At 41.4% G+C, this 27339-nt stretch overlaps 1 protein-coding gene across 2 annotated transcripts in view; it reads left to right on the top strand.

The window, feature by feature from the left end:
* Positions 1 to 27339, top strand: part of LOC100740629 — a 463615-nt gene that overhangs the window by 253185 nt on the left and 183091 nt on the right. For both annotated transcript variants that reach the window (XM_033321944.1, XM_012388210.3), the window contains exons 3-4: positions 5560 to 5618; positions 19670 to 19915. In XM_033321944.1, the coding sequence (XP_033177835.1) occupies positions 19681 to 19915 (235 nt within the window). In that variant the 5' untranslated portion in view covers positions 5560 to 5618; positions 19670 to 19680. The remainder of the gene's footprint in view (positions 1 to 5559; positions 5619 to 19669; positions 19916 to 27339) is intronic.

A 27339-nucleotide genomic window follows, 5' to 3' on the forward strand; every position in this document is an offset into this window, starting at 1 on the left:
ACGTTCGGACGAAAACATCCGTAAACTTATCCAAACAAAGTTCAATCAAATTGCCCGAACAATCAACCATTTCTCCAATTACACTCTCGGCTATCATCATTTCTCCAAACTTCAGTGCCCCAAACACGTTTTTCCTGTGTGTTTTCAACGTCTCCGAAAATTCTGATTACAATTCCTTTGGTTAATCCGTCGAATTAGTTCACCCCACCCGATCAAATTTCAATTTCTTAAAACCCGCCTCAGCGCGTCACGATCTATATATCCTGGAGTTCAGAGCAGCGGGAGAATCGGCCCATCAGGGTGTTCGAATAATTAGCGAGATGGGACACTTATTTAAGTATCCGCAGTAGGTCGCAGAATGGTGCGTCAGAAGGATGAGAAGGAGTGTGTGAGAACGTAAGAGAAAGACAAAGAAAGAGAGAAAGTGGGAAGATACGTCTTAGAGATACCAGAGGAAGTCTTCGGTTGGCTTGCTGGCGGTCCTGTAATTTCGATAATTACGGGTTAATGCGTTTAGCTGCGGCTACATACGTACCGGTAACATGATTCCAGCTTCTCGTAAGATAGCTGCAAATTAATTAAGCGGCTGCCATGGTTTGCCGAATAGTATGTGTTTATCGGTAGCTCGAGCGCTGGCATGTAGATCTTGTCTTTAGTCGAAGAACATTGCGGCCCGCGGAATTTATCGGCGTTCCTGGCTGCTCGACAGCTTGTACGTCGTCGTATGGTTAATAATTGCGGTGCTTGTTTTCTTCGAATTTGATATTTTGGATATTTTGCGCAAATTTCGATTTTTATTCCTCGTCTCTTCTTTTTTCCCTATTTTTATTTTTTTTAATATTTTATAAGCGAATATAAATGTAATTTTGCGAATAAATCTTGTCAAAGATATAAAGCAAGTGTTCGTATATTTTTGAAAGATAGTATACTTGCACCCATTGCTACTAAGTTTCCTTCTATGACGAAACAATATCGTGCGTTACCATTTTTTCGGATACCCTCGCCTCGTGTTTCCTCCACACTCCCTTTGCCGCACCCTCGCTCAACCACTCTCACGGTTTTCGTCGCCTCCACCCTATCTGCATTCCTAGTCCCAACGAGCCGCAAAGGAATTCCAATTTTAAACAAAAGTTTCCTGACGGCGGCAACCTCTTTGCTTTCTTTCCATCCTCCATCCGCCCTTGCACAATTCCGTCTCCCTCTTTCGTCACGTTTACCATATCTTATCCCTCTGTCGCCCATTTTACTCCTGTCTCGTTCTACTCGTCTGAATTTCTTCGTCATTTTCGTTCCTCGTGGATTCTAGGTTCGCGTTCACGCAAAGTGCTTCTAGACTATTGCTCCATCGCTATTTTGTTTACAACCCATCCCTAATCGCTGGAATTTTTTCTCCTTACACGAACCTCGGGTGTTCGATACGCCGACCAGGCGATAAAATTGCGCTCGTCTTTTAAGTTCCCTCCGGGGAGAGGTGATGTCTCTGTGACAGCGCGCTTGCATCGTCTAGCAGGAAAACCGGAGGCAAACGCGTGCGTTGATCGATACTTTATGCAGGCAGACAAGCGTTTCCACGATTTCGCTTCAGCGCACACGGGTAATCCCGTTCGAAGCATCGTGTACGACCTGCAGCTTCGTGTTCTCCAGAATTTTTGTCGTTACATGTTTCTCTGATGGAAGATCATCTGTTTCCGAGGAAGTTGAATAGCAATTTCTTAAAGTAACTTACGCAATAAAATTATAAAATTTATTGAAAATTAGGTCGATCAGTTTGTCTTGTGAGAGGTTCAAGTGACATCCCCGCGCAGCTTATGCAACGCAAAGCCTAAGCAGCTAGATCGCGCGTCCTTCTAATTATACGAATCTCGTTCTATTTGTACGAACGAAACACGAAAAGGAAAGCGTTAACGGTTCGAAGCGAGCATCCTCGTAGAAAAAGCATCCCTCGGCGAACAACGAACAGTAGAACGTCGGGACGCGGCGAGGACAGCGATAAACAAACGCTAATCCATAAATCCTCCGGCAAACGGGAGAAAGCACGCACTATATATGCACGACGGCCGACTCGAGACGTATCAGTGCCGCGTCTGCTGCAATATCGATAAAACATTGATCCCCCATTCGTGCCTGAAGCCCGCCGTATAGGATTCGCACGGTTGCCGCGTGGCCCGCGCACACGTGCACACGCAGCCAGCTCGTGCATACGGGAACACCGTTTCCACGGGATTATATCCGACTGCACGGCGTGCGTACACCTCCTGCACGGTGGCATGGTACCTGCATCTATACGTGTACATACATATATACATACTTACCCCTTCCTCCTCGTCCGCCTGTTCTCTATGTCTTCCACCCTCTAGCCGGTATGTAGCCAGGACCTCGCGTCTATCGGTATCGCGATCCGCACGCGAATCACGAAGACCGCGCCGCCAGGAATTCGACGATGATGGAATTTGGGTCGACGGTCTGACGATCTTCTTCCTTCTCTGCTCGTTTTTGCTTCCCCTTTTTCTTTCTTTCGTTTCTTTTTGATCGTTACTCTTCGGGGATGGGGGTAGTTGAACGCGAGCAACGAACGGGGTGCAACGAACTCCAGTCGAGAGAACAGATTTCGATGCGAATTCGATATCGTCGTTGTCTCGTGGGATATGGTGGTGGAGATTCTCCTTTTGGAATTTATAGGATGGCGAGAATTCTTTTTTTTTTTTCTTTTTGAGGGATGTACGAAGGGTTTTATAAAGTGGAAAGTAATGTGAAACGTCCTTGGATTTGGTCTGTTGTAAAAAGCAAACCGATGCACACGATTGCTCGTATCCGCTATTTCATGCCATTCCTTTGAACAATCTTGCTACTTAAGCCATTTACCAACGGCATCGATTTGAAAAACAGATCTCATTAACCCACCCCTGGAACCGTCGTCTTGGTGCGATTAACTCGCGACATCAAACGCAATTACAACACATCGAACGTTTCACCCGTTCCCCACAGGGACTTTGTATTTATTTCGAACTATGAAACCCGAAGTAATCGAGAACATCGTCTGAGCCACGGTACACTCGCGTCCCATTGATGTCGGATTAATTTTATTCCCAGCAGCTCTGCGTTTCCCGTTCGCGATCATCTTTTCCGTTTAGCATCCGGATCAAAGCGGCGGAAATCACGCCGGCATAATCGCACGCGATTCCGCTCTTCACCGCGGAACGTCCCAAGTGTCCCCAGATACGGAACGAAAGAGGATGGTGAAATGGCGGGGGTGGCACCCGCTTCTTGGCGGATCAAAGCGCGGATTTCCGTCGACGGCAACGAATTGGCAAACTTCTCTCTCTCTGAAGATAGAACAGTAATTATAAGGTCGACGACGACGACGACGACGACGGGAGCGCGAAAGGACCGGGGGGTGAGAGACCAAGGGGTGGCCAAGTGAGAGGGGCGAAGCGACAGACGAACACGCGATGGTCTCAAACACTGCGGTACAAAATTCACAATCTAATTCAACTAAGCAAATTACCAGCAACTTCCTGGGCGGCAGCTCTACGCACGCTGTCCCTTCGGCCTGCATTCCCAGAAACTTAGATCAAAGGGGCCGTCGATCTCCAACCCCCGGCCATTTTCTCCACCCTTTCGCCTCCCCTTCCCTCTCAGCTCCCTTTCGCCCATGCTGCTCTTTCCGTCTCCTATTTCGGAATATCGCCCGGGCCCCCTTTCATCTCCGCGTTTCATACTTCCGGCTTGTCTGTCGCGCCCGACACGCCGACGAATATCGAATTCTGGCTGCTTGACCGGTGGCCCCTATGGAACCCTGTCTACGACGCTCGAGCCAGTGCTCTATCCGGAATAGTCTGACAGGTTAGATCGGGTTTGCTGCAACGGGTTGAGTAACAGGTTACGCAAGTGCTGTTTTATTGGAAAGGAACTGATAGGAATCTGCTGGATGTTTTTGTTGCGTGACTAAGGTTTGTGGGGCGGTATCGGGTACTAGAGGGAAATCTGATTGACGTACGGTGTCCGATATTGTTACGATAACTTGGAATATCTTTGTTGCTTTTTTGGAGGGAGATTGTGGTAAGAGAGGGATTAAGGTTCGATGAAATTGGGTATAGTATTGTAGTTAACGTGGAATTAATGTTTTCGGTATTTCTTCGGTCGAATGGAAGCTTTCATGTCTATGAATTATTGATTTCTGAAGATTGGAATGGACAAAACCACTGTTTTGCGGATGACACAACAGCAGAAACACAGTGTATGATTAATAGTTGGAGCAAGATTACAATTTTTTTAAATCTCGAGAGGTAATAGAATATGGCACAAAGTTTTATGATAAAGCTACCTAATATTTTAAAGGCAGGAAGGAATATAAAATCAGAAGAAATATTTCAGGAAGTATTTTATAACGATATGTTAAACTATCTTTCTTCAATCTATAGAAATTCTTTCTCTTTTTATACATAGCGGGCTTTCACTGCTTAGCCCTTGATAGGTTAGCAAAACTACAACGTCGAAAAATATTTAGTTCCAAATCCACGGGCAAAACGCCACTGTCCCTGACACCAGCAAAATCAACGGTGAATCCCCAAAAACACCCTCTGGCTTCCATTCTGAATTTCCACCTACTCCAGCTACTGTGTCGCGTAAATAGCAACAGGGAGAGGACAGGATCAAGAGGGATGCTGACGAGTATACGTAGACGCGAGTAGCAGGAGGGCGAGGGTGGCAGAGGACGCAACACTTCCGGGACGCAATATCATTCGGAACGAGGCAGATTGTAATTCCCACTTGCTTGGTCTTCGGAGGTAGCAGGTAGCAGAAGCTGCGTTTGTTGATTATCCGGCCGGTAAACAGGCGCATTGTTATCGATTGGGCCAACAATCTGCCGCCCCCCTCCTATATTGACGCAATACTGCCTCGCACTTGCATAATGAATGGTTGGCTAATGACCCTACGGAGGTTGCGGAAACCGCAGCCAGAGGATGGTAGGCCCGGGCCTCGAAGCACTTCCGGCATCAAACATGCACCGCTCGTGGATCCTCGGAATCCACGGGGTCTCCGGCCTGGCTCTCTCTCGACCCGTGTATCGTTCCAACATACCGTTCCGTAATAGGAACGCGGAGGTCGACTTTAATTCTTCATTAACCGAGCGCCAACAGAGAGCATCGCGCTACCGGCCAGATATCCGACTGGTTGGATATCCGCCGCGCGATACCGTTCGTAAATTTATTAAGTCCGAGTATAAATTTAACAGGGACTGTTTGTTACCTAGGTCGAAAGAGAGATTTGTAGATTCGCAAACTTGAGTTTGGTAGATCTTATTGGTCGACCTAATTGCGTCGGGGTTAAGAGTAGTCGGTAGGATTGAACTTAATCCTTTGGACATTATGAATGCCGAATATACAACCACGAGTAGGATGTTCTTCTCTTGTGAATGGTGATCGTAACAGGTGTGAAGGCACGATGAAACAGTATTATAGCTTATATCGCGTTTAAAGTGCGATAGAGAAATATCTTACGTAAGATTATATCTGCTCTATGGATATATTTTACATATTCTGATTTCTTAATTTTCAGCTCTACCGAGCACGCGGACTCCAACAAGCAGATTCTGACCACCAGTCTGACGTGTCACTGTAAGTATATACTTTATCCATCTTACACAGCAGTGAATTTTCGAAATTGTAGAATGTAATATATTATAGTTTAAAGAAGACAATTTCAAAACCGAATATCACGTACGCTTACCAATATTCCGACAAATATACAACGTATACAAACTCGGTATAAAATTTCATGCTGCTCCAGAACACGCAGAAACGTAATCATAGATAGCACTACTAATTCAATTTCAGTTCCAGTTGTCCAACGCGCACGCATCTATAACCCTATCCTCTGTCGCTCGAAACAAATCTCCACAGAAACCCTTCTTCCCTCTCAACCGTTTAAAGTCCAATAATCATCCACAATGGTACAAAGCATCAGGTATAAAGTACCTGCTTCGTCCCAGACTTGGCTCAATCAAATTGCCATCAATTACATCTCCCGGTGCAAGTACTCCGTTAAGTATCGCCCGGGACATCGTTGAGACCCGAGGGAGAAAGAAAACGAGACGCGAGACTCGACAATCGCCGGCTTTCCTCCCAACAGTGAATCGCACGCTTTTTACGCCACCCCGTTCAGCCGGTTGTGTAACTTCGTCCGTTTAATACGGGACGGTTCTTTTGTGTCCGGCTTTCTGTCACTTTCGCGGTTTCGCCGCACCTTTGGAAACACCGCGACGGTAGCTGACGACTTTTCCGCGTCGCAAGTTTCTCTTCTGTACAACCGAGGGACCCGCGCGCGCAATAACGACCCTAATCTCCTTACGTCGTACCCGGCGCTGTTTTTGCCACGGCCCGAACGAAAGTGCTTACGCCGTTGACCAGTCGGCTATAAGGGACTTACAATTTACTTGCGCGTAAGAGGCTTTATGCGGCGCACCGCGCGTAAAACGTCGCACCGCCCCGGCGGAATTTTACTTAATGTTCGTTCCGCTTTGCATTCTCGCGCCAGGGAGTTGACACCAGTCGGGGGAGAATAGCACGGGGCTTTATATCGCGGACTACGCCTCCGACTTTTCACGAGATCGCGGCTCGGACCGTCGTTAAAGGAGAAAGAGAAGAGGAAGAGAGGTTTTTCTCGCTGAAACGAAAGCCGGAATTATATACGATCCGGAAGAGGCGGTCACCAAGCAGAGGGGACGTTTTTGCACGTCTTGGGAAACGAGCATCGTTACGGGTCTCGTTTCGAAGCGGTAATAGCCCCTCCGGATTGGTCGTGTTATAGTCTGCAGGCAATTCGGTGACGTTTGATTTCGGGCATAGGGTGGGTTTACTGTCTTGGTTAAGTGATTAATAAAGCTGGATTTTGGGAGGTTAGTACCGTAAATATATGTATGATGATATATGATCGGAGAAGATTATTTCTAAAAATTTTGGCTCATTTATGCCTCGTTCAGATTAGTCGATTTAATCCATTTCGAGTAATGTTATTCGACTAATGTGAAGGATAGAAACTTGAAAGTAGTAAAATAGTTGCTTGAATTCAAGCCTGAACGAAGTTGGAATATATATCTAGACCTTTTGACGAAAAACATCAGTATATCTTACTTACTTTGCCGATTATTACGGTTCAAGTCTTTGGATTATTTTGAATGTAAATGAGATATATCAAATATGTGTGAAATTCCCATTTCACGTTATTAATAATGAAATATTACGAACCAAAATTTATTCGATTTGAATTTATCGTATAATTAAATATGCACATAATAAATGATATTCGGGACAATTACTAAAACTAATCTTATATTTAGATATTACTCGGCCTATTAATATAAATTAAATATTTATTCGGTAAGTTTGTGGCGAATCGATTAGATAGCTAATATGTGTGAAAGTAACGTAAAAATCTTTCGACACACCTTTCCCGTCAAATTTCGTTCGACGTTGAAAAAACTTTTACCAGCGGCTTCTATCTTTTCCTATTAAATAATATGGCGCGTTTTAATCCATCTATAACGGAAGGCAATCAGTCACAAAATAATGGACGAAACGTGTGCTCAAATTTTTATATACAGACTATTTCACCGGACTCTGTCACATGAAATATGTCTGTTGTATTTAAAATCGCAATTTTTGTACGAAACATTTTTATGAAATTCTAAATGGAGCAAAAATATTTCAAGTGAAAAAGTTCAGCCGAAAACCATATATAATACAGTTTATTACATACTTCAAAGTTTTTCACTATATCTATCGAATATGTTCCTCCTTAGATTGGAAGTTTTGCTCATTTTTTCCACCCTTTTCTTTTTAACAAAAGCACGAGGTTTTTTTAACTTTTTACAAACATTTTCTTTCTTTCTTTTAGAAACGTACGACCTTTTTTAATCAAACATTTCCTCCTTTCGCAGTTCAATATTATGTTAATTTTAGAACGTTTCTCTAGAAATGTTTTCGTAACCCAGGACTGTTCGATTCCTCTTTCGATTATGAGTCGAACGCTTCATTCCAGTTTAGCGATTTATTTTCGTGTTTCGTTAGCGTGGTCAGCCTTCAGTTGGTCGAGTCGTTTTCTCACCAATGTCGTCAAGATAGCCGCCGCATAACGAGCATTTCCGGTAACCCGCGCACGATGCTTCTTGAAGTTTAAATTACTCGAGCTCGATGGCTCTTCGCCGATGAAAAAAATTCATCAAAAGTGCGCGTGGCCTTAAGTGTCGTGGTTTAAGTTACAATTTTTTGAACTTTGGAGTTAATAGTGGTATACGTTACGTAATTAAGTTGAATTAATAAAGAAGTGCCGTGGAATGCGTTTTCGGTTCGTTTTATGATTAAGAACGCCAGCAAGTGAGTTTGATGAAAGTATATTTTTTTACGACGTTTGCAACTGAACGATTTCATTCGTTTTTCCTGAGAATACGAACGAATGTATGCTCTGTCATAAAATTAAATATATTTCCCTAACAGAGGATACAATTACGGGTGCTTTGGACTAAAAGTACGGTTAAAAATCCTTTTTTCTATACTCTGTATTCCGGTATTCGTCAAAGTTTACGACATTGCGCGTGTCAATACTTTTATTTATTTTAACTTCTCTTTTATTTTAAATTCTCATAAAATAACATTGTTCGTAACAGTGTTTTTCTTCTAAAAGAAAATGTTTTCAGAAATGTTCCTTCTATACTTTAGAATATACATTTTGTATATCTACGTTTTCTTCTATACATTCGTAGAGAATATCGTACAGAGTTTCCACCTGAACTTTGTTACCGTGTTTTATGGTTAAAAATAGCATAAGAGTATTATATGGACAAAGATTCTTAAAAGCTCCGTTAACAGGTTAAAACAAACGTAACGCGAAGATTATAGAAGCTATTTGTTTTTAGCAAGAAGAATGTGTTGCACATAAAATGTGCATAGAATAAATCCTATTTCGGCAAACCAATGTGCCATAATAAGCATCACGCTACATGGAAGTTATTTCTACTTTTAAAATTTCATTTTGTTTTCCAATTATGTGGAATTAAGTTTCCCACGTTTCTCGAAATTCAAATTTCCAAAAATAGCAAATGCTTTTATCGTATCATAAATCTGTTACACTCCTCTACCCTTAACGTGACGTTCGTCAATGCAACAATCGGTAATTCTCTAACTATTTGTTCTACATATACCAAAGTTAGAACACGTTCAAGTTTACTTCTCCACAAAACTACTGGCAGATCAAGTTCGTGAATTTCACGAAGTACCGTAATAACAATACAAGTCCAGCAACGCCATGAGCGAACGTTTACACAAAGACAGCAGTAAAACAAATCCGTTTTGCCTAGAACTCGGTAGGAACAGATCAAGGGCTACGCTACGTAATCTCGACGGGAGAGTCGTTGAATGGCCGCAGCGGCTCGGTATTGGTTAGGAGTGGCGGTCTAGCGGCGGCCAAAGTGAGTTTACATCGCAGTTAAGTTTCGCCTTAACGCGATGCCGAACTGCCTTCTCTCCCTCCATCACGTGGCAGTGTGTGACACGCGGATTTACCGACCATTTGGCAAATGAAGACGAAACTGCCTCGTAGATTACTGTGACCGCGATACACCACCGACAGCTGGAACCTCTAACGTGTATACCGGGCTTCCTTCCAACGTGATCGAAGCGATCGTCTGTCGGAAGCTACCCCCTTCGAATGTGTCTTTGTCTCTGCTTAATAGCGCGTTTCGTGCTCTGTCTCATTACACAGTGCTTGAATGATTTAGTTGTTAATTGTGGTTGCTTTCATACACAACATTGTCCTCGGGAAATATGAGAGGAAGACGATGAATTGTTTAAGGAAGGTTGCGTTTTTTTTCATAGAAGCGCGCAGTATTTCTTTTTAATGTGACTGAATTCCTTATCGACCAATAAGTAATTTGGAGAAAGATTTGTTCTGTCCCCTAACTTTCAAAATATAGAAAATAGAGTTTGAACGCTAAAACTCGAAGACTGCGAAACATTTTAAATTTATATTTGTATTATTTTCCACACAACTCGTTTTTCAGATAATTACGTTTACAGTAACAGAACGATCCACTGTGCACGCTTTATTATTCGTGACGGATTTCAAATTTACGAGAGAAAATAACTATTCTGTTTTTTTTTTTTTTTCAGGGATCAAAAATTGTCATTCTATAAAGAGCATATCGAATATTTTACTTTGGAATATTTTGAATGTTTCGTACATGAAATATATGTATACGATATGAATTTTAAACGACGCGACTTCGAAGTGACAATTTTTGACCGTATAAAGTGACAATTTTTTATTAACTAAACGCCCCCTTTATCTTTTTTTTATAAAAATATTTTACAAAAGGAACTTCTTTCTTTATACTGCATTTTCAATCGAAAGCGGAACTAATTAGAAGCTATGGTCAAGTGTTTACCATCTGACACGAGTCTATGAAATTTATCACATTCTCCGGGATTACTGCCGAAATTGGGAGAAAAGGGAAGGTCGAAGTATCATTTTCCTTTATTGGAGGAAACATCGGTGGAATTGTTCATGAAGCTCAAAGCCATAAAAGGGGAAGAAACAGTTCAATAGCGGTGTCACCATTCGCGTCATGAAATTAAAAGCTTTCTTTCTCAATATCAAACAACCTTCGAATTATTCCGATTTATTGAACTAATAAACTTCAAGAAATTTAATAGACGAAGATTTAATAATGACTTCGAACGATGACGAATAACAGTAACTTTATTAGTTGAAAGACATGCACGACTATTTAATCCAAGAAATTTCGAATCAAACAAGAGAGTAGTAATGAATTATAATATTTTATAAAGTTAGCTAAAAAATCCACATTGATAATCTCACGAAATAGGCTGAAGCATTTTCGAACCTAGAAATAGACGTTGCAATCGAGTTCGCAATCACTACAGTTAGAGCTACGTCCCCTCTTTCTTGATCTCAAACGAGTCGCTTTTGGAAGATCCAGCAATGGTTCCGTTTGTCTTCAATCAACTGGTACTTTAACCTGTGCAGACGGGCGAATGTGGAAATTCTTCTCTGTAATCAATTAAACGGTAATTTCTTCGTTCCTTTTGTTTTCCTTTCATCAATTGGCGTAAAGTTTCCATTCGATGTGATATCGTCAAAGAAGCAGCGGGAAATTCAAATCATCGTTAATCAAATCTTATTTATTTCTTACTGTTAGAACAAGAAATATTAATTTTTGTCATTATAGTTAATTGATTACTGTTCATAAACAAGCGAACATAGGATATTTGTAGATATTATTTTACATCTGGTGTTTTTATTATGTAAATTACTAAATGAAACGGTGTAAACATTCATATGCAATATTCGGGAAACACAGGGAACGAACTTATCAAAGTGAATTTTAGTACAATTTGAAATTTTGTCCTTTAGTAAAGTCGTTAAAATATGCATATCCTTTGTAGTTGACTGGACTCAAAAAATTGCAGCTATTTAAAATTCTATTACAACTTAGGAAAGTATCTGAATTTTCATGAACAGTACAATTGTTGCAAATTGTTTGTTTTACATGCAGATACTTTTTTGAGTTGAGTAAAAACAAATGAAACATCGAATTGGAATCTAAATGGATGCGAATACCATATCTGAAGTACTATGCAAACAAGCTTTTCATGTAAATATTTTTTTAAAAGCGACTGAAATTTTTATATGAAAAAATACGATAACAGAAGTATGTTCTTCAATTTCTTCAAGTGTTTACTGTTCAGTTACATACCGGACGCCGAATAACGCGCCATGTACGCTTGTAAGTTTAATTAGAAATATAAAATATCGATGATCTTTCTAGAAAATAATAAAGTCATGGAAGATTAAAATTTGAAAAACCGTACAATGTGCTCGTTTGTTTGACCAAAAACGAGATTCACGCCTGTGTTGATGAAAATATAATACATTAAACTGAAATTTCGTTCATTCTGATAAATATGAATTATTGTTTACATTTATTTTAATCAATCAGTAAAAAAATTTTTTCATTATCCGTACGATCGTTGATTGTCAATGTATTCGATTTGTTTGAAAATTACACGGCGTACATATATTTTTCATGTAACATCGACTCACCCCTATGCGTCGCGGTTTTTCGATCTCACGGAAGCAAACAAAATTTATGAGTAAATCGTTTCACCGTAACGTTATAACCTCATCCATCCTCATCGATTATCGTTGCTTTTAATATTCTCTCTCTCGTCCGCGCGAATCAACATCGTCCCTGAGTGCAGTCACTTTTGGAATACATTTCACGTCATGGTTGTTCGATAATCGTTTCGTTCAAAAACTTCAATTATTCGACATCCTATCTGTACGAAACGTGCACCAAGCTTAATCACATAAAATTTTGCTTAATAATTCCAAATCTTTCTGAAATTTTTAAAGGACTTTTGATATCGACTAGATTAATAACATACCTAAATATCAAGCTCTTTCCTAGGCTATCTCTGTGATTTATCTTTCCTTTCCTCGTCTGCGACGATCAGTATGTCATAAATCAAAGTGGATGTTAAATCCCAAGAATGAAAGCTGTGCAATGGCTTTATACAAACTTCATACAACAACATATAAAATTCACATAGTTTCTCAAAGTGTCCCGACTAACTTTTCTATTTCTATTCTCGAGAACATCTCAGAAGATCAAGTCAAAAGTTGGAAACAGCTTAGAACCAATTTCTTTCCTCTTTGACAACTTAACTATACTTTAACTCCAACACTTTCCGCTGAAATTATTCACACGGGAATTGCGCGAAAGCTAATATACGAATTTAAAAATAAACTCTCCAAATTTTCTTTTCTTTCTTTTTTTTTTCCTTTTACAAATGACATTTTTTACTTTTTTACTACTAGACATAACTATAGAGAATACCACAAACGTATATCAAGAAAAATGCAATTCGAAACGAAAAAATAAAGCAAAAGCTGGAACACGTCTGACCGCGTACGATAGTCTAACGAGTTTGCAGAGGCAGGATGTAATCACGATGGCAAAGGTCCCGATATTTAAATTCATCTTTATCCGTGGATCCGATCGGAACACGGCGATCCGTAACGAAAGTTAACGAGATGGTGTTAATTAAATCCAACACATAGAATCTCTGGACTGGTGGGAAAATTCGACAATGGACGCGCATACAGGACTATGTATACAGTCACACACGAATACATGAGAGGTTGTGATCGCGCATAAAGGCGCGTGTACGCGCTTACAGGAGAGGCACAGAGAGCAGGATCGACGAGCAGACGAGCGAACCGAGCTGGTCGGAGGTTCGATGAATCGATGACCGCTTTTAGTAATGATGTGTACATGGCAGGCGGTTCTCTCCCGATGGAACGTCCGGGGTCAGCGTAGTAGAACGCCGCGCTGGTACGTTGCCTCGTGTGTAGTGGCAGCCAGAGTTTGCCAAGGGGGACTTATTACGTCCCTGGAATTACCATATAAATTATCGCGTGATGAACCCACCGGAGTGCGAAACGGTGCACGCTCCGGCCTTTGTCGAGGTTTCGGTTATGGTTAATCGGCCACGCCGTTTAATTGACATTCTGCGCCGCAAAATACCGCCTGTCCTACGCCTCGTGTAATTTTCTTCGTCTCTCAACCACCGCGAATCGCCGTTCGCTTCCTCCTTTTGGCAAAGGGCGATCATCGATCGAGTCGCGTCATGCAACTTGACTTTGCCCTTAACAAATTGGTGGATGTTGTCTTAGATTTTGATGGCGTGATTAGATCGACAGTAGGAATAGGCTAGATTATTTAACGAGGAAAAAATCGTCTTCTCCTTCCGACTCTTCCGACGTCCAACCGCGTCACGTCGCTACGCGGCTTTTCGTTCGACGAAACAGTTCAACCTAAATACGTCGCAGCGTCTCACGTGCATTCGATGCGCAATGACGGCGACGTCACGCGTACCACGGTATATGTAAAAGGCAATCATGGATTCCGCGTGTCGCTTACAAAGCAAATTTAATGACGCACGTAATACACGCCGCGAGTGTCTCGCCACGGAGAGACGTGATTAGCGGTTATTCAAATTTTCATGAGGAGAGCATAGTCATCGAAGGCGGCGAGAAGGAAGAACGTTCGGGGAGGAGAACCGAAAAGACCGTCGAGGGCTTCATCGACGAGATTACAGACAGACATAATTATCCAGTATGGCGAGATGACGCGAATAGAAGGCGGCAGGTACGGTGCCTGAACGTTTAAGATCCAAAGCGTGGCCTTCCTGTTGACGAGCGTGGAGGATCCACGTCTACGAGGCACGATGAATATGCAAAATTCTCGGTGTCGGTCTCACGAACCATATCCGACGGTACGACCGGGGCCACGGCCTATGTTTCATGCATTCAGATGCCCTTCTTACCATCGTGTCGTCCAGTTTGGCCGTGGAACAGTTGAACAATGTCGCCGGCTGTCGCGTTCATTAGGTGCCGTTTAAAAAGTCGCTCGTCGACATTTCACACAAAATTCCCGCCACGAGCAGTGCCATGCAAATCCCGCTCAATTCGCGCGAACACGGGGAAACTCTTAAAGCCTTTTATAGTGTGCCTCCTCTAAGACTGAATTCGTGGCCTGAAACTCCGAGTGCCACTATATTCTCCAGCCTAGGTATTACGACGCGACGTTTCTCGCGGTTTTACGTCCTGCACACACGTTCCACGGTATGTCCGCTGTGAGCGAGAGTACGCGTGTTCGTGTGGCTCCCTGACTTTTTAACCTCTCTCCGAGAGGCTCCCGCAGACTGATTTATGTTTACCAGGGCCAAGAGGGAGGTGGAATTCGGTGACCGCTTAACTTGTTCTCGTTCTTTCACCGTTCTTGGAAACTTGTTTGCGTTATCGTCGCAGAGGAACTTCGCTTGATGTTCTTTGAATTCGATTAAAGAATTCTTGAGCTGGCTGACGGGCTTGAGTAACGGTAGTTATTTAACAAGTGGCTTAAGTCACGAAACGAAGCATTGTTAGAAGGTAGGTACGTGACAATGTATTTTAGGAATGGATTTGCTTGTTACAATGGATATATCAATTACTTTATATAATTGATATATCTCCTATTTTCTGTACAATTACAAAGATATGATTAAAAAAAGTTTCACTAAAGTAAATAAACTAGAGTTGCTCTTTGATAATACACGTTACAAGTATAGCGAAAGTGTAGAAGATTAACGACATTTTCCATCCAGTACGACGATTTTAATTGTAATAAAATCGTGCCAGTCTTTTTCTTCCAATATATTTCCGAAGATGTCAAACGAGGAGCCTGGAACAACGATCGTGAGTTCAGCATCGGTTAATAAATCCCTGACAACGCGTGGCTCGGCTGAAACAATCCCAGCCTCCGGTTCTGACTCCTACTTTTGTCCAGGAAATTAGAGTCATCGCGACGTTGTTTGCCCGACGAGAGGCAGCGGCGTCATATTTCACGCACGAGCGAAACTTGAGAATCGTAATTGAACGCGAGAGGAAACTCCCTCGTACTGGGAAGGAGGGAAGATTCGTTGGACACATCCGACGTCAAGACGAGCACGGGCATTAGGGAAAAAGTTATTCTTATTACCAGGCTGGGTCACACGTGTATATTATTGCCAAGAAGTTATCTCAGTTCTCCGCGGCGACGGACCAGCCAGAACGTGCAACTTTTTCGATACTTTCTTAACGACGATCTCGCGTCGCTTTCATAACCTGCCGTAGACATGCATTGTCTAAAATTCGGTCATCTTTGGCGATTGTCGTGACACCGATACAGATCTCTTTTTACCGGTATATAGACCGGCGACGTCATATTAGTGTCATACGAGTATGATAACGTATGGTTAGTACATAATAAATTCGTAGTTTCATAAACTCAAGTAGGGAAACTGAGCGAAAATTTTTGTACCCTTAAATTTAAAATACTGATAATTTTCTTGAGAATTTAGCTTTCTATTTCTAGAACAAGCCTTATGACATAATGCGTATCGTCTTTTGACGTAACTGCAAAGTCACGAATTGCAAGGATGCTGAAACGCCTGAAATGCCATCGGGTAGTAAATTCAATTCTATTCGCTTCAACTTTTAAAGCGCTTGGTGTTTGTTAAGTAATTTTTTCATCGGGTTTCTTTTATCAGTTCGGAAATGTTTCGCTAGGATCCAAGGAAAAGCAACGAACGTAAAAGATCTATCAAATACATGCTTCTTACGAGGTAACCTCTTCCTGGAAGATATTCCCTAAGAATGGGAAAGTAGTTAAAGGGAGCATCACGCGGACCGTTTCATAAAAGAACGGATGGTCCTCTTTTTCTTTATATACAAAGCCTAACGTTTTACATCGCAGGAAGAATACGCTCGCTATGTATAGTCAGCAACTGCGCGACAAGATCCCGCGTTAAAGTTTTTATATTGTACAAGACTGTCATATTATCGGCCGTTAATGCCACGTGTTATAAGTTATAGCAATAAGAGTGCCCTACACGGTTGAGTAGTCCGCGTTTATAGCTCCTTATGAAAGTGTTCTATTAAAAGGACGGATGCTGTTCTTAATATGTGAAACGAACAGTGAGAGAACGATGGTCGTAAATGATGTGCCATAAAGTGCTTTATTTTGTAACATCACGCGGAATCGTCATTGTGTTTTTCGATAAACGAGGATTGCTCCAAAATCGAAATAAACGCAATTTATTCACGTAACAATTCTCAGCTCGTCATTTTTCGTTGTAATATTGAATGGACAAAATTTGTGCGATTTAAATAGGTTTTGAGATTTTGACGCACTATAATCATTTCGTGATTTTTGCCGCTACTCGCGTTCCTTTATCGTCACTGGGAAATTATTCAAAATAATTTCAATGCCATTTTTACGATATTTCGAAATTATTGAGGATTATTCGTGGTCGGTCAAAGGTCGTTTCGAGGATAACTCATTTTAATGCACTTGTGAATCATTTGGAATCAGTTTGCCAATATTCATAGTGTAAATAATCAGTTCGTCGTACTAAAGATATATCTGGTTCATTTACGATTAATCAAATCAATCGTTTCAAAGTAAACTAATTTCCATGGAATTGAAAATTACTCAAAGGCACTGGAGCCACGTCTAGTAACATCTAATCAATTAACCAATTCCGTGTCACGCTGCGATTGGAACTAAAAACCTGCCTTGCGATTCTCCGAAGTCAACAGACATCGAATTCCAAACTAATACCACAACAGCGATCAAACTTCGATTAAAGTGAGTTTCGAGTCTCACGAAATTTTAGCTTCCCCGCTACGGAGGTGTACGTTTCTGGCGGGGGTTGAGTAGGGTTCGTTAATTCGACGCCAAGTTTTCCGATTCACTTACGGTTTGACAAGTCCGCCACGTTCCGGGCGCGCCTACACGCGAGCGAAGAAGGAGTAGTCTGAAGGGTCGGTGAAACAAAACATCGTAAAGCACCCTCTCGTCTGTAGAGGATGCGACCTGTTAGCCCGGCATTCAGGCAAGTGAGAAAAGTGGCTGTTAGAGGTAGCCGGCGATGCATAAGGACTCGTTTCCAGAGGACAAGTTATCCGTGCCATTGAGATTTATTCGAGGTAACCGTCCATGTCATAATACATGTGTCAGCGTGTAGAAAATATCTCCTAAACTAATTGTTTTTTTTTTTTCATACATAATTTAACGTTTTTATTATGAAAATGACGAAGCTGCATCCATTATTGCATATACGCTTGTTGGTACGTTAAATGTCTGACTAGCGGCTAATTCTATATATACATACCTATGACGCACAGATGGTCTGACTAACAATTGATTCTACTTATGTACATGACACCGAGACCGTCTGACTAATGGTTAACTCTACTGACGTATACGATGCTTTAATTGTCTGTCTAATGGTTAATTCTACTACCGCATATGGTACGTTAATTGTCTGATTTGCAATTAATACTACTGACACATACATCGTGTCGATCGTCTGACTAAAGATTAATTCCACTTACGCAAACGATGTCCCGATTGTCCGACTAACTGTTAATATTACTGATTCATACGGTGCGCCAATTGTCTGACCAACGGTTAACGGATTGTCTGGTGGTTAATTCTACTTACCCGTATGGTGCATAGATTGTCTGACTAACGATAATACTACCGATATATTCGTGTATGCTATAGTGTGCATAACGTTGCTAACTTGAGCGCTTAGCTTTTTCCAACGAATTTTTTTCACATTTCTAAGAATAGCATGGATGGTCTGTTGAAAGTAATTTAAAGTTATTTTACTATCGTATATATATAATATTTCGTTGTCGAATAGCCACGCATTCGAAACGAACAGCAGCAACGGAGTATCACGTTTGCGTTTTTTGATAAACTTTCGACTAACGGGAATTTTTAGTTGCTCTTAATTTCGAGGCCGGCTCGTTCTCGCACCACTGCCTCTCGTTCGCCCATCCTCCCGGCTCAGCGCCGCTGAAATCGACGTGGTTCAAGTGGTTTTCAACGTTCTCCCAGAACCTGAATATTTATTTGCTCTTCCACAGAGATGTTGACCCGGAGCGTTTGAAATTGAAACGAACGTGGCAGCCGATGGTTTCTGGACCGTGTAAAAACCTCTGGTGTAACCGACGGATATACGTTGCATGAACATTTTTTCCCGCACCTCCTTCATTCGGTGTCGGCTTGTCTATTGTTACCAGTGTGGTATTTACTAAGCTTGAACAAGTAGTGTTAAATTAGATAAAAAGTAGAAATGACAGGTAATTACCTACAGATATTCCGTGTATAATTATCAAACGAAAGCTGAGAATACGATTGAATGCTATTCAAATCATTTTTATCGATGAATTTTTCGAGATGCTCCTTTAATAAAAAGGAAGTGATACCAATACCTGTTCAGAATATTTAATTACTCGGGTTATCTCATCTGTACGTAGGACAGGGTCTTCCAAGATCGATAGCAGCTTGAATGTGTACGGGATCGGATAATTGAGTGGTGGATACCTCTCGAAATTCCCATGGAGACGTCCTCGTAGCGAGTAGCTCTCCCTTGATTACAGAGACAGCTGATTGATGCTTCGGGGTACGATCCAGCTAGCTCGATCGACCACCTTAAGATCACTCGCTGTTCTTTGGACTATGAAATTTCGGTTTCGATTCGCCGCCGCGAATGCGACAGACGTTACGCGTCATCTATATTTCTCTTCTCTGATTGCGAACCCTTCCGTGATTGCGAAAAATCATTTCTTATTTATTGGCGAATGGAATGGATGGAATTCAGTTCTTCATTTTACCATTGGGAAAATATTATGTGTGTCATATCTGTGTGTACACTGATTTCTGGGAATAAAGAGACGAATTTTGGAGAAAATATATTTGTACAAGTACCTCTCAATTATTTTTAAGACGATTTAATAAAATACATGCTGACTACGCGGTGTTATCTCCCAATTTATATTCTACTATATATCATATCCTGCTATCTTTCCTAAAGTTTCTTCCTGTTCAAAGGTACAAAGAACTGTTTTCCATTTTTCCCCAACTACCACCTCTTTTTGTACCTGAACGCTATGTACGTATAACTTGGCTACGAATTCCAATGAATTGAATATTCTACAAATTTGCACGCTTCGTTACAGGCAATTTCGCTGATGTGTATCCTTATGTTGGCAGATGCTGCAGTGATGGACGGTGAGGGTACGCTGGGCCGCGGTCACGGAAATGGGGGCCGTGGGCTGCGCCGTCAACGGTCCCTGGAATGGCGAGAGAGGCGCGGTTACGGGCCCAGTGCCCAATCGAGCAGCGACGACGAGGAAAATTCCCGTCACGCCGTTGGTGCCGCGTCCGTTTCATCCGCCGGTAGAGGCGCTCGCAGCCCAGGCCAGGTCTTCGCCTCCCTCTTGGCGCAGCAGTATGGAAGTGAGTGATGATATAATTGATGTTTAATGCCTTGATCGAAAGCCTCGCACCAGCCGTACGGGAAAAAGTTTGGCGGATGTAGGTGGCCGGTATTCGTCGAGGTGCCTGTGTTTGGGCAAAGGAACGCTGTTTGATGGGAGTTGCCGTGAAACGTATTGGGAGGGAATTGGTAATTTATCGAAGGGACTACGGATTTCCAGGGTAGCAGCAGGGAAAAGTATTGCATCGCCGTGATTGATTTTATTCTGCCCGGAATATCAGTTTCCTTTGTCCGTCTGAGATCCTTTGGAATTTCTAATGGTTTTTCTAATTGATTGTGCCATTGGAATAAATAAGGAACAGCGATAGTATATGTTGTCTTTTAATGTTACTTTTTAATCGATCGCTTATTAAAGGAGGAATCGATAATTGATAGTAATTTTAAAAAGATATATTCAAGTTGTTCTTAATGAAACGATGCTTCTGCGGTTTAAACACGATTACAAATATCTCTAACTTAATGACAAAAAAAAAGAAAGAAACTTAAAAGAAATTAGAGCCGGCGATTTGAAGCAAAGTGAAACACTACGATAATCCTATACAAATATCTACAACCAGCGTAAAAAAGGATCTCACAACGAGAAGTACAACCGTTATCTTCATTAAGCGGAAACACGGTTCGCGACTCATCGAGCCCGTCCGCCTCCTAGACAAAAGAAATTAACGTAACGATTCGACTTCTAAGGCGTAGCTCTGATTGGATGACCCTTCGTTCGGCCAGTCTTCCGGCTGGATTCAAACGAACTTTAACGAGCGACTTAATGAGCAACCTATGAACTTTCAATTGCAACAATTAAATCGGCCGCGCGAAACGAACAGGTCGGGGAAATAGCCGCGCGAACAGGCGCGATCATCGAGTAATGGCCTGTCGAAGCGAAGAGAGAGCTTCGTTCTGGACGCGGCTTAACGATACACACTGGCTGACTGACGGCAACTTTTTCCCCTCTTTTTTATTTCTTTCGACTCGATCTGCCGCTGCCAATAATAAAGTTCACGGTGGCTCGTTCATCATATTCCATCAAACAGGCGCAGACCACGCTCTCGGCCATTCGGTTCAGCCTTCCTCTCCTCCTCCACCTCCTGTTCCACCGCTTCCCGCTTCCATAATCTTCCTTCGACTCCCTGGCAAACGCGTAGATTAAAGGATTTACGAAATTAGTTTTACTTCCTCGCGTCGTCTACGAGCGCGGCCGGATATTAAGTTCGGAGGCGAAATCCCAGATTGCCAAGCGTGGGGTGCTCGCAGCACCGCGTCGTGGACCGTGTTCCAGTAAACAATATCTTAAAAATGCAGCGCTGCCCGCTTACCATCCGCATTTGCATCTTGGTTAATACAGGTATTCCGTGACCACCAGTTGTATCTCTACTAAACAAGACTTTATAAAAACTTGGTTTCCACAATATGGAAGGAAAATAAATTGAATTTAGACCTCCTGATTAATAATAAAATACTATGGATCATCGTGATATAATCTTGTAGTATTGGAATCGTCATAATAAAAAAGAGTGAGATTCCAGCTCAACAATTGTCGATGCTAAAAGGACACCTTTGTATTTTCGCATGCACGACATTTCATCGAACGAATTAATCTCGTTCCGTGTAATTTCGCCCAAAATTTGTATCAAATTGGTAGTAACTATCTTTACTCAATGAGATCGATTTTAGGGCATAGATTGACGTGGTGCGTTTAGAAACGAGGTTTCAAACGATGCGATCGATATTTGGATGGATATTTTCAACGACTCTGTATCCACGGATAATTATCCGTATATGATTATACCATTGCTTTCGTTTGCGATTCGTTTGCGTATTCCGTGTATCGATTACGCGATTCGTTTGTGGTACGCCGTATAAATATCACACGCCACATAACTGCATTATCATTGACGGCTTATTTGGATTACTACTTACGCAAATAATAGTTTAATATCGCGCGTTCCGGTTGCATGACCATTATTTGACCTCGGATACGGCCGGTTATCCCGATTAAATCTACAAATTCGTACCCTACCACCTTCATCGTCGTATAATCTTTGTCCCATACACTGTGAGCGTGTCGTAATCCTCGCGTTTCAACAAATCTTGGATAAACTACTCTCCCGTGTGCTTTCTGCGTATATTTAATCTTGCTGGTTTAATAAACAACAGCGTATTTTGATGGAAGAATAATCTGCTGTGTAGAAACTGTAAGTTATTGTATTAAAAATGAACCTACTTTATTTAAGAAGTAAAAGATAAATCTGTAATGGTAAAATTAAGAAACGTGTAGCCCTAAACGATCAAATTGCAACGCACTTGTTGTACCATCTTTTCTAATCACGATAATTGTATATCGTACACATATAATATTCGTTTTGTATAACTCTGGTCGAAACGAAATTTTAGCTAGTGTCTGCTCAAATGAACTTCTGCTGATTGAATTTATTTACTTGAACGTAAACTATTCAAACTATGTGAACGTAAGCTATGTGAACGAGAAATTGTAGATACCATTTATTTATTTGAATAAAATGTTCGGATTGAATGACTTTCTGTGGTCTGAATTATCTTATCTGTACAACGAAGTCGTATTAAATGAATCAAAATGAATTACAAATCGAAAGAATCAGCGACAAACATCAGCATATAAACCTGGTGTGCAAGTCAACGCGTTAATAGATTAAAGCTACTTATATCGAGACACGCGAAATGTCAGAAGGTTTCGTCCGATCCGAGTCCACTTCCGACCGCTCTTCGCGCGATCCTCGACACGACTTGCCGTTTCACTTCTCCCTTTGGAACGTTTCATCGATTCGTCTTGAAACCGGACAAAATAGACGAGCAAGATGGAGAAGGGGGTGGCCAGGTTACAAGGGACGAAAGGGGCGAACTCAATTAATACCAGTGCTCGGTTTATACTATATTTCTTGGTTGCGGTATCAAGCGAGCCAGCAGCCCACCTCGCGTCTGTCTGCATTTGTTCCAATTCACTTGCTGCCGATTACCGCTCCCTCCCGGCCTGGATACGCCGCTCAGTCTCGACCCCTCATCGCCGTTCCCCATTTTCATCCCTATTCTCCCATTTCCTCTCCGTTCCCATCCCCTTTCCGCCCTGTCCCTCTTTCAAACCCCCTCGCTGCTGCTGTTTGACTCGACTCGTTCGGTTCGACCAGTCTCGATTCGTCGCGGCACAGTGTCACGTAACCACACTCGAAGCGTGTCGAAAGAGAGCCACCGCCTGTCGGTCGCAAAGGGATTCGACTTGTGCCAGTAGCTTCTTTCCTTTCGTTATCGATGCTTCGTACATACTATACAAAGATGAGAAGACGAAGCTCAATGTTACGCGTTGCTATATCGCACACGTATTTCGAAAGTAACACAATTTTAAATAATGCAGTCTTATGTTAGAAGAACATCAAGAGTCGTTAAAGAAGGATTTCAGGAGAATGAACAATTTCAACAATAATATTTGATCATAGTTCCTTACAGACTATTCCTTTGCCAACGTTCAGTTGCTTAGTAACAATTTTTTGTAAGATTTGAAATAGCTTCTCGTTTCTCTTAAGAAAATTTGTTTGAGTTATGAAACTCCTTTGCCTAGCCAAGTCATAGACGCTCGATTCTTTTCGCTCTTCTTATCGTCAGGACGTATACGTAGACGTATTTGGATCGATATGACGGATACAACGTACGAAACACGTACGACGCTGAAGATAGAAATGGTTGTTGCGAGACACGCTTGATTGCCACACTCCAGACGCCGCGTCGCCTTGGAATCACGCGGTTAATTAACTTCACGACCGGCTGCGTCGCACTCGAGTACCGAGAACGATAATTGATGAGCGCTATGGATCACGTAAACGCGATCTGTTTCCTGTCGCGAGATACCCAGGTGGCGTTTGGATCGAAGTAAAATCCTTAATCAATAGCGTCTTCGTATAGCTACACAAACCCCTCTCAAGATTTATATTACGTAGATATTATGCCAAATTTTCGAACAAAGTAGATATAACATGATATTAATTATCGATATCCTGAATTTAATAAGGAAAACTATTTATTCCTCGTATTCCTAAAATTTCTCGTTTAAATCACCTTTAATCAACAGACACTACTAACGAATAGATCGCATGCCTCTAATGATAAGCACTTAAATTAAATTGCAAGTTCTAATGGTATATTGTCTGAATAGAATGTACCTTATGCAAACTTGATACAACTTCATAGAAATTGATACGAGATGCGACAAATTTAACATGTATTAGGTTGTCCGAAAAGTTTCTTTCGTTTTGCAAGGAAATAATAAACGCACAATGCTGTTTGTTTTATATTAGTTTATTGAATTATGCACGAACGTAATAATAGAAGTAGAACGAAATGGATCATACCTAATTCAATAAAATAATATAAAACAGAAACGAGAGAAACTTTTCGGGCAATCTAATATCTTGCAAAGTAAAACATTCTTACGAAGAATGATAGACTCGTCCAGGACGCTATATAAATAATCATATTTAATTGAGTAGACAATTAACTGTCTGAACGAAACCGTGTCACTATCGCTGCGGGTCTAAATGGGTAATATAAACGAACCTTAACGCGGTGAACATACACAAGGCTGACATGACCTGTTATTAAAGCTTTACTCGCTCTATTCGAGGCGAGAGATCGTAAAAAGTGTTTCGATCCGTGATATAAGACGAAGAACGTGCGACAATGCGGGTTTTACGAACGCGGCTTCCACGGTAACAGGCCTGTCAATCGTCCGTAACGCGATCTGCTACTTACGCTTTCACGGAACGTAACGGTGATACCTAATAAAGTGTCCACGGATTATTTTTCACCGAAGGACCTCCTGCAGAGAGCCTTTGAATCGACATCACCATTAACGCAATATAATCCTCCTGTCGGACACCATATGTATGGAGAGCCAGCGGTGAGAAAATACCGCTCGGAGATCAGCCACTAGATAGCGGGTTCCATTAATAGTAGTTAATGTGTTTTCTTTCTTCTCAACACTTTCTTGACTTATATTAATCCTCAATTTAATTCTAAATCATCTATATGTATGAAAAATTTCTTATTAACTAACCATTGCTATCTTTACCATTTATTGATATACATATATAGGCATATATAGATGATCACTCAGGTGTTTGACACAATTTATAGAACAAAAATATAATTTTATAAATCGTGATTTCTCACTATAATTTACCATCTAATAATATTAATCAGATAATAAGTTTACATTGTAGAACTTTTTTTTATAATCTTCAAATTTTAACTCGTAAAACTCAATTACAGACTTTCTCATTCGGTGTACATACTGTCAAATTTGATACTGTTATCAGATAAAATTTATTTGCACGCGAAATTTACAACTCGGGCGCTTGGAAATTTTCACCGATAATATTAATTCGTTGTAAATATTAATAACAAATTTCAAGGATTTTTTATTTTCTTCAAAAAGTAGTTCTCGTAATGGCCGCGTTTCAGTGTAGATAACGTCCCTTAGCCTCTCCCCGTAGAGTCATTAATACATCGATGTCCACGATATCGAGAGCGCTCGCGCTCGTGTCTCCAGATCTACGATTCACTCCGTATATTACACTGTCAACTCATTACACACCGGACTACGGTTTGCCACATCACGCTTCGCCGCTTTTCCATGGAAAATATTGACCTCCGCGCGCGCGCCATTCCGATAACGCGCCGGATAATGTATAGCTTCCCGCGGCATTGTAAGTGTTGATTTTCCGCGTCGCGTTTACATAGACGCCGCGAACTATTAATTTGATGCGGTCAGATATAGCTACAGTGGCGAATCATGGGTAGAACTTACTGCGTTAATTACCGCGCCCTACTCTTCTCTGCTCTCGTGTGCAACATTCGAAGGAGGATTTTTGTCCATGAGAACATTGTTGGAACGTACAATGGTAGAATTGAAAAAAATGTTAATCCTACTATTCTTCTCACTTTGTGTTTGTATTTCTTCATATGTTTTTCTTTTATGTTTTTTTAGAATGCTGTATTCATAAAAATCGAAAAGTATACAGAATGTAGCAGGATGTACTGAAATACTCGAAATTCCTCGTTTTTTTGTTTCTACCTTTCATTCAAGATTATATTGTGTAGGCTATTATAAAGTATTAATTTAAAAGGAAAACTCCACGATTAATATAAAAAAAATTATCAAGTATTTTCGCTGTTACGTTCGCGTAAAGCAGTGATGGGCTTTGAAATATCGCGTAAAATAATGGAACGCGAAAGTCTGGAAAAGGGATAGAAAATGTGAGTCGAAGACACTTCAGCGGCGGTGAATCAAGATAGTCGTGGATCCCGAGTTTTCCGTCTCGGTAGCGAATATTTTCGGCTTACAACGCATTACGGAGTCGCAGACACGAGCACGTTCTTGCGGATCTTCGGAAACGATGTTAAGCCGAGAATAAATTTTTAATGGGCCGCCAGAGATTCCGGCTTTATAAAATACTGCCGTGATACATGCAAATGATCGGGACGAGAAATTAAACTACATGGTTTTTTCGCCAAGCGATAACGAAACGCTTTTCGCGCTATCGATTCGTTCCCGCGTTCCGTCGTTCAAAGAATCGAGTGACGTTCGGGAATAATTAAAAAAATACGCATCGAACGATCACGGAGCATCGCTGGAAACAGAGCTGCGGTTGAAACCGATTCCATCCGGTCAGTGGTATATCCAATATTTTTAATCGTTCGTTGATAATTACGCAGAAATAACAGTTTGAAGTTAGAATCATTTCGAATATTTAAATATCAATTAAAATTAACTGAAGATTATTTCTTCTGAAAAGAATTCCTAAGGTTTCTTATCGTCCTATTATAGATGTTACATATATATGTTTTATTTAAATAAAAATGGTGCTCTTCAAAGGTGTAGGAAAAATTTACCTTCGTAAGTGAATGTGTATAGTCACTCCCAACGGAGCACCGCTGCTATTTCTATTTTCCCAGAAAAAGGGTACCTAGCAGGCCTCTAACTCAAGATTAAACTTAACAACATACATTCGGTGGTCAGAGAGGCGGAAGACGCTAACGTATATACGAGATTAGGTGGAGAAAGTTCGAAGGAGAGACGGGGCAATGCTCGTTACAAGGTAATACGAAAGTTTCGCCACACAGGGAAAGAAAAGGCGGTGTTCACCGTTTCCACTTATTCTTTCGTCGACGCTCGAGAAACTAGAAAGAGAGGAAAAGAATATAAGAAAAAGAAGACGCGAGAGCCACAGCTCTCAGGAGGGATGAATAATTTAAGGACGTCTGATCGCGCGATCGAAATTCACGTGTCTGGGAATCGCTTTGAACGTCAAATTACAGGGATCCTCTCTCCTCAGCCGATCTCTTGAATAATTGTGTTACAGACGGT

This window comes from Bombus impatiens, unplaced genomic scaffold, assembly GCF_000188095.3.
Source record: "Bombus impatiens unplaced genomic scaffold, BIMP_2.2 scf_0543, whole genome shotgun sequence".
NCBI lineage: Eukaryota > Metazoa > Arthropoda > Insecta > Hymenoptera > Apidae > Bombus > Bombus impatiens.